The following is an 8,491-nucleotide window of genomic DNA, read 5'->3' as shown; positions in this document are numbered from 1 at the left end:
ATGCGTTATATGTTCAGCACACGCGTGCCACCGCGTTATGCGGTATATGCTTCGTGGCCGTGCGTATATGTATCGCCGCGTGCGTGTATGCGTATATGTTCGTCCCTGTGTGCGGCGATATTCGTAGAGATTAGGTGGGTGCGAAAGTGTAGCTGATATATTTGTTCGAATTGGCTACGAAAGTCAAACAAGAATAAAGAAGACTAGTAGAACGTAGTGTACGTAGTGTAAAGAAGAATGTATAAGACGTCTTGCTATGCACAAATGAATTTATCAGCAGAACACCAGACACCAGATGAGTCCTGTCGCACTGCAGCACTTGTTTGCAATCATTATATTATTGAAACGTTGTTATTGTTGAAAAGTCCCCGTGCGGTATGACGCCACAAATATGTTGGCCTCATTTGTTGAGTGCAATTAGACATAGACGTGTGCCAGTATTTTTAAAGTGACAAAGTTTTTGTCCTGTAATCCTTTGGTGTATTTTGTTGTGGGTGGGTGGGTGGATGGATGGATGAATGGCTGGAGCGATGGATGGATGGATGGACAAACGAATGGATGGAAGGCTGTATGGGTGTGTCGGTGGGTGGATTAATTAATGGATGGTTGGATGGAAGAATCGATAGATGGATGGATGGATGGATGGATGGATGGATGGACGGATGGACGGACAGACGAACGACGGATGGATGAATAGGTGGGTGTGTGTATGGAGTACACAGATTTATGGATGAATAGATGAACAGATAGATAGATTGCACTTTGGGTTAGGACAAAATGTAGGAGTAGGAACAATGTTCAGGCAAGGCATATGACTCTTGACCTTTTGCACTTGCAGGCAAACATCTCACTCCTCAGGAGTTCCATGTGGCCTTAGAACAGAAGTCCACGGTTCCAGATTCTGATGGTCGAGACTATGTCTTGGTAGACTGTAGAAACTTCTACGAAAGCAGAATCGTAGGTGCAGCTAACCCCTAGTTAGTAAGACTGATTTGTAAAGCCTGTAATGACCAGCGATTGACATAATGATATGGAATAACTTGCATGATGCAAACAATCCAAATTTGTTTGGTTCGAAGTGATTACTATTGCATGCGCGGTTTATTAACTGCATTACCTCATTTATAGACTCATATTGCTTTGTTAGCAGCGTTATTAAAAATCGTGTTTGTGATGTAGGGAAAATTTAAACATGCTGTAACACCGGACATACGCAAGTTCAGCTACTGGCCAGAGTATGTGGACAAAAATCTAGATATGTTCAGCGGCAAAGATGTGTACATGTACTGCACAGGTGGGATCCGATGTGAACGTGGCTCTGCCTACCTCAAGCAGAAGGTAGGTGCATTTCCTTGGATTCTGAGTTTCCATTCTTATTACCTAGGTAGTGGTCCCTTCAGGTGTACTGTTAAGGGGAGTGGTTTCATTATAAGCAACTGAGGTTAGCAAACAGGGGGCCATTGTCAGAAACATCGTAAAGTTAATGCTAATGTTAATGCCAAGATAGCACTTACGACTAAGGTTAATGTGACGAGAATAGCGTTGACAAAAACGCATCGCAGCTATGAGAAAACTTACAACAACAGGAACTTGAAAATTTGATGTCACAAGGCTGTTGATTGGATGAGAATCGATCACAGACTGTTATTACCTACATACATGATGCAACAAGGCCCCAATACATTTCCGGTTCTCGTGAACCTCTAAAAGAATAATGTGTGTGCGTGTATATATGTGTGTATTACTAGTGAATTACTCAGACACTCTTCACCTACAGGGTATTTGCAAAAATATCTATCAGCTTCAAGGAGGAATCCATCGATACATGGAAGAGTTTCCAGATGGACTGTTCAGGGGGAAGCTGTTTGTGTTTGACAACCGTTATACAGTCAAGAGCAATGACGATGTAATTGCAGGTATGTGTGGACAGCAATTCTTTTTCTGATTGGCTGGACACCTCTAAAGTCATGCATTGTATTTCTAGTTTTTGATTAGGTTTGGTTGACAGGATTCATTTCATACATAAAATATTCGACAGTTGGTAATTAGCCCGTGAATACGATCGACCATTCGGAATTTATGTAATCTTGTGAATAATATAGGTTATTAGTTCAAAGCTGGATTTTATGCACTGAGTAAAACAGATTTTTTTTTTTTACATACTTTTCAAGAATCTATGAAAAACTGATTGTTTTTCCAACTTTCTCCGAGATTGCAGCAAGAAAGCTAAATCTAGTAAACCTGTTAGCTCATCAACACAAAATCCTCTTTGGCTAGAGTATTTTGAAGCTCTCTAGCAGTATGTCAGTGCTACGTATGCATCTATAAAAAATATATGCTCACCATATACCTTGTTCATTTACAGATTGTACGTATTGTGGTAGACCCTGGGACAAGTACTCCCCATGCTCCAGCATACACTGCCATCAGTTGGTGCTCTCCTGTGACAGGTGCCGCCAGGAACATCACCTCACTGCATGCTGTAATGAGTGCCAAGCAAAGGGCGATGCTGGGGAGGAGACGGAGCAATGCAGCTGCACTAGGAGAAGGACGAGAATCCCCAGAGAATTGTGACATGCGGCGTTAGATAAGCAATTTTATAGTACAGTATCTTGAGAGCAGAAGAATGCCATGACCGATTTCAAATTTTATTTACACTAATTTAACGTAATGTAAATGAAATACATGTATATGACGAGTACAATGAATGTCCTTTCCAAACCAGTTATCTTGCTGATCATGTCACTGTTCCTTATTATACAAGTTAAGTGTGTAAGTCACTGTGTACTTGATTTCAATTAATTAGTCGTCAGATTTTCCTGTAACTAAGGAGGCATGTCCAATAAGAATAGAGAAACATGAATCTAGCCTACACCATAATTTTCAATAAAATAGATTTACTCTATTGCTTTCACTTTATGCCAGCAATCGTACATAAGTGCATTTTGTCAGAATTCTGCTATCTGGATTAGATCATGCTTTTCACTATTTGAATTATAAAAGTAAAGTATGTATCATTAAAATGTTTGGTGTTATGCAGTTTCTATAACTCAGTACATCAAGATAAACCAGACATCCTTATTTCTTATATATTTCATTTGCATATGTTTAATAAAAAAAACCAAGTTACAACCTAAAAGCTCATATCAAAATCACCGTTTCATTAGTTGCTTCACCGGTTAGGCGAGTAGTATTTATAGCGCAGTATATTAACATTAGGCATTTAGTTATAAAATAACATAACATATGTTAATGACATGTTATGTAGGTTGTAGGTTAATACCTAGCTCTACCAGTGTAGCTAGTTACTACCCTAACAATCGAGTGATAGTCAAAAAATTATTAACTTAAACTTCTTTCTTAACGTCAGTGAAACAAGTGCCGCAGAGCAACAGCGCTCAACTGACATGTACTGTAGCCGGGTATTCTTCTGATAAACTCACTGGCAACCGAATCAAGTGCGCCCTCCCACCACCGCATTCGCGCATTGACCCTTGACCCCCAAATTCGACATCCCGAGTCCTTTTCGCGATCCACCCCCGACGTCCCGAATATCAAGACCGTACGTCGAGCGGTTAAGATTTCAGGGGGACTAGATTTTAGAAATTTGAATACGGGACAGGAAACGATGCGAGGGAGCTGAGCGACAGAGCAGGGGAGGGTTTGGGTAAGAACTGTTTTTGAATTGGGGGTGCAAATCATGCAATTTAGCACACTTTAAAGTGATTTTTTTTTATCCTTTCATTGTACTGCAGAAAAGGACAAATTACTCTTCATTAAATAGAAAACAACAATGAAGTTTTGTAACTGCCACTCTGGCCTGTACTTGCATTCACGTTTCACCTTTTTGTTAGGATCCGTGACTTTTGAAGCCATCATGAAACTTTATGAAAGTTCACCGAGTTTAAAATTGAAAATATCCAAAAACACCAACGTCACCATAAACTGGAGCTGTAAGAATGCAGGCGCAATATTTGCAAGCGCCAGCATGAATGTGATGTGTATACATTGCATCAAGTGAACCAGACAATGCGTCTAGACAATACGCCTGTCTGCAGTATATGTAAAATAAACGCGAGCAATGAGAGTTTCGAAGGCAAACAATTGTTAAAATTACTATCCAAAAAATGGGATACCAGATCTTTGGGGGGGGGGGATACAGCTGTATCTGACTTCGTCAGCTGAGCTAAAAATAGAAACGTTCTCAATTATCATTTATGAAACGAACTCAAATATATTTTTCTCATACACTAGATACCAAGCTTTAAACCCGCTACAGAAAAAACAACTTGCCAATCGTTAAATCGACACAACATGCTACAATAGATATGCATCAGAAAATGGCAATTGTGCTATAGGTTTGTCTCGTGGCTGGCCACTATCATGAACATGTGTTTTCATGCCAAACATCAAATATCAGGTTTTTAGTATTTAATGTCTATGCATAATGCCTATACAAGGTGTTAATGCATCATTAATTTTACAACACATACACAGGTATCCTTCAGAGCGGGATGAAATTTGAAAGAACAAAACGCCCTGCTAGAGGGACACACTTGATATTCTGGTATTCATATAAAAAAATATTAAAAGGACCTATCCTACTTTCACAACACATTGGCTAGACGTTATGGGCAACACACTATTGTTACAATGAAAATAATATTCAATAAATTATAATATACCAAATATATAATCACTCATTTTACAATTAACAAAAATTTCTCATTAAAGTACTCATCGATAATGATAACAATTTGTAAACCTAGACACAGCCATTTCGAGCGACAACTCGGCTTAACTTGATCATTATTAGGGTTCACATACCTATAAGGAAAACGTTTTTCTAACAGTCTTCCAGGACTTAACAAATCCATTTTACGTTCCATGACTAATACAATGTCTGTTTTTATATCCTGAAATCAATTATTACGTCAATAAACCCCTTGCATGAAGCAAGTTTTGTAGCCTCCTAATTTCAAGAATTTTTCTGAACAAAACAATGATGGCCAATTTTAAGACTTCCACATCCAATTTTCCTAGACGGTTAAGATTTGGACATACCATGTTAAACTTGTTGGACTTCCCAGGTATTCTAGGACCCTTTACAAACTCTGTCTTTGCAAATACTATTACATGCTCATTACACTTAAATACTTATAAAACTATTTATATACAATTTTGTTGTTTACTTGATTCAACAAGTTATCTATATAACATCATACTGCGAAGCGTGCATGGTGTCCACTAACATGGATTACAACTTACAAGTCACAAACCCTTGCTACATCACACAGCTCACTTGATATGCATAGTAGTGCTGAGAGGGTCTATGTCCCCCAGGGTACTGCCGGAACGTACCCTGGGTACGGTCCGGTATATCGGAACGTACCTTGGGTACGGTCCGGTATATCGGAACGTACCCTGGTACCAGAGCATATAATCAACGTGATTTATATGCTCTGCTGGTACTATCTAATATACCGGACCGTACCTCGCCTACTCCACTAACGAGTGTAGGGAGTCGCCTACGCCTACTCCCTAACCCTTACCCTGACCATATCAGATAGTTACCAGGATACGTTCCGGTATACCGGACCGTACCCAGGGTACGTTCCGGCAGTACCCTGGGGGACATAGACCCTATGAGCCATAGTAGTAACCTGCACACGGTGATGATGCAGATAATTAGTGGAGAAGATATCACAATTTGGAAGTTTTTCCAGTTTTTCGTTCCTAGTTTTCCTTATTTACATAACAACACAATCCTTCTTGGAGTTGGTACCTTGCGTGGCCTCTTGTTCTGGTACAGTGTGGTGTTCAGCAGGTGCCATTGTAGGAGGTGTCACTACCTTGTACTTTGACTCCACTTTAGTGACAACAGTTGCTGATTCAGGAATTGCAACTTGTGGAGGCTGCATAAGCAGAACACACGTAAGTGGGGTTTCTAGTCTCATTTTCAAAATCGTCAACGTCGACTAAAAAAATGTCTGTTAACAACAATATATTGTTTTACACCATACATTATCTAATAAGAATAATGTATTTTCAAATTCTAGGCCAATGTTCCTCTTTAAATTTATTCCTATCAGCTATAAATCAGCTAGTGTGGAAATTCTTTTTAAATCGTCAACAGATTCTGGCATCATATGGTATAGAAATTATTAGCGGTCATGACAATCCTACTCTTTTATAATGCTACTTCCTTTATTTGGTAGACACATATGATTTGATGGAACCTTTGATCATACCAATGATAAATAATATTCAATGAGAATCGCTTTTCTAACTAATCATACTAAACAGTCAGGGCCGTAGTGTCCGCCACGACAGCACGGCACTGCCGTGGCACTATTTTGACAAAAAAGATTGTGCAGGGAACCAAGGCGCTGACTGTTATCTGACTGGACTGTCTGGTATTACTATTAATACGGATCAATTAGAGGTGTTATATCAGTGCTCTAAGATTTGGAATGTGTATTTAATATGACAATGTGCCTATATATAAGGTATTCTGATTCAAATTCAAACTTCAAAACATACAGATGTACATAGTGAGAGTATAAATGCAGATTGAAAATAGGCTTATTTTTCATAATTATGTACTGATACTGATAGTATCAGGAGTTAATGAGACAAATTTTTGTCTCATTAACTCCTGATAGTATATACAATTTTGTAAACAATGTTTTATTAGTTATCATACTAACTCATAATATATATTTTAGATCTATACTTTAGCCAAAACATCAGCTTTAGCTACATTCCTTTTTGAAATTTACAAATTGACCTTTTACAATGATCAGAATTGGTTGCTTTCAACATAGCCTGAAAATGCAGGAAATGCCATTTCCAGGCTCTAAATTTCAAAAATTAGACCCCCGAGGTATCAGATGATCTCAGACCCCCCGCATTGGCCTTCGCGACTGCGGCGTTCGCCGTGCGTGCAGGCACACACCATAACAGCCACTTATAGTATTATTACTGGGTGATCCTACATTTTTCTGCAGTAGCACATTTTGGGAGGCCACTACAGCCCTGAAACAGTGCTCATGTAAAATTATAAATATACTCACTGCACTGGCTCTTTTTGCAAGATAAAGGTCTTTTTCGCTCTCCTTTAGATTGTACTTCTCTCTGATCTGGTTTCTCATCTGAGCTCTAACTGACTGCCTTTTATTTCTTTCCTCCTCTTTCTTTAATCTGGAATAAGGTATAGTGTATAATTATGAAACTAGCAACTGACCTTTTGATCAGCATATGCTACTACCTGCATAATGACCATGTCTGATATGCTAAAAACACTTTAGTGTAAAACATTCAAATAAATTATAAATCAATACTGTGAATAATAGCTGATTCTAAACCAATGTATATAAAAGTCATTTAGATATAATATAGTCAATATATTTACAATTTCATGTCATGTAGGAAATATTGCTTCATACTCACCTGTATTTAACCTTGGCCTGTCACGCATGAAAGCAATAATTTTTAATATTACACACATTTCCACATCGCCAGTTGGAAACATAAATGACATATTTCCTTTAGGTTTATAAGATATTTATATTGCTTGTCTAAATTTTGCTTTTAAATTTAAATAAATTATTTTTTGTTATAAATCCAAATCACTAGTAACAGATCTATGCCTGTTAAGTGTTATAGCTAAAGACATCAATTTTGTACCTCATTTCCTCTAATTTCCTCTGTTCTTCTAGTTTTTGCTTCTCCAGTTTTTTCTTCTCCTTTCTTGACATAGGTTCCTCTTCGTCTGCTTCCTTACTCATTATAGAACTATCATCTTTATGATTATCCATGCCCAGAACATTATTCAACTGGGAAACTTTTCCTGCAAACTGAGCAGTTTTTCCAAACATTCCGATCGCCTCCATTGTGAATGTGCTTCCTTGTTGCACTTTGACTCTTGATTACGCTGGGTATGATGGCCTAAAACCTTTATCATCCAATGAAAAACCCTACAAAAGAGAATATTTAAAATGATAATTGAATATAAAATGCAAATCAATTTAATATGCAACACAGGCAGTTACACACCATATGTAACAAAACAGGTATCATCGAAGTTAGATAATTTAAACTAGACCATTACTGTAGCAGGGTGCGAAATTAACGAGAGTCTGGAGTCAATTTATACTCCTTGATTTACTGTCGGACTCCATGATTTGACATATGCAGGAGTCCGTGTGACTCCCTGAAAATTCTGCTATACTAACTAATTCGTTCCAGAGCGCAGCCTCGCGGAATTACCATATTTTTTTTTAGGAAATGACCCAAGAAAATTTGGCAAACGTGCACCGCAAATGTCCTTTTTGTTACGATACTATCTGCGGTATTACTTGTATACTGCGGACTCCCTCATTTTGCTGCGATGGTAGAAAATTATGAAAAATTGCTCTAAAAAGCTGCTTGTCTGGCGGACAAGCTACCTGACAGATCTACTTGTCCTCCGTGGAAATGGACAAGTACG

The 8,491-nt window shown here is 38.3% G+C and overlaps 2 protein-coding genes across 2 annotated transcripts in view; one reads left to right on the top strand and one right to left on the bottom strand.

The window, feature by feature from the left end:
• The window catches only part of LOC106806264 (thiosulfate sulfurtransferase/rhodanese-like domain-containing protein 2), a 21,566-nt gene extending 18,493 nt beyond the window's left edge, over window positions 1–3,073 (top strand). Inside the window, exons 2-5 of the mRNA XM_014808141.1 lie at window positions 839–957; window positions 1,180–1,338; window positions 1,778–1,916; window positions 2,366–3,073. Of these exons, the coding sequence (XP_014663627.1) occupies window positions 1,258–1,338; window positions 1,778–1,916; window positions 2,366–2,574 (429 nt within the window). The 5' untranslated portion in view covers window positions 839–957; window positions 1,180–1,257 and the 3' untranslated portion in view covers window positions 2,575–3,073. The remainder of the gene's footprint in view (window positions 1–838; window positions 958–1,179; window positions 1,339–1,777; window positions 1,917–2,365) is intronic.
• Window positions 3,074–5,590: 2,517 nt separating this feature from the next.
• LOC106806262 (eukaryotic translation initiation factor 3 subunit A-like) lies at window positions 5,591–7,983 on the bottom strand. The gene is made up of 3 exons (XM_014808140.1): window positions 7,690–7,983; window positions 7,077–7,203; window positions 5,591–5,915 (listed from the first exon to the last, which is right to left on the bottom strand). The coding sequence occupies exons 1-3, from the start codon at window positions 7,893–7,895 to the stop codon at window positions 5,751–5,753; spliced, it is 498 nt and encodes a 165-aa protein (XP_014663626.1). The 5' UTR covers window positions 7,896–7,983; the 3' UTR covers window positions 5,591–5,750.
• Window positions 7,984–8,491: the final 508 nt, after the last annotated feature.

This window comes from Priapulus caudatus, unplaced genomic scaffold, assembly GCF_000485595.1.
Source record: "Priapulus caudatus unplaced genomic scaffold, Priapulus_caudatus-5.0.1 Scaffold150, whole genome shotgun sequence".
In the NCBI taxonomy this organism is placed as follows: Eukaryota; Metazoa; Priapulida; class Priapulimorpha; order Priapulimorphida; family Priapulidae; genus Priapulus; species Priapulus caudatus.
The sequence above is the reverse complement of the archived record's forward strand: the minus strand, read 5'-3'. Positions and strand labels throughout refer to the sequence as shown.

Coding starts and splice junctions, on each gene's coding strand:
- LOC106806262 (XM_014808140.1), bottom strand. CDS start 7,895: ATGGAGGCGATCGGAATGTTTGGAAAAACTGCTCAGTTTGCAGGAAAA. Junction 7,204..7,689: donor AGGAAATTAGAGGAAATGAG/GTACAAAATTGA, acceptor ACCTTATTCCAG/ATTAAAGAAAGAGGAGGAAA. Junction 5,916..7,076: donor TTGCAAAAAGAGCCAGTGCA/GTGAGTATATTT, acceptor CTGCTTATGCAG/CCTCCACAAGTTGCAATTCC.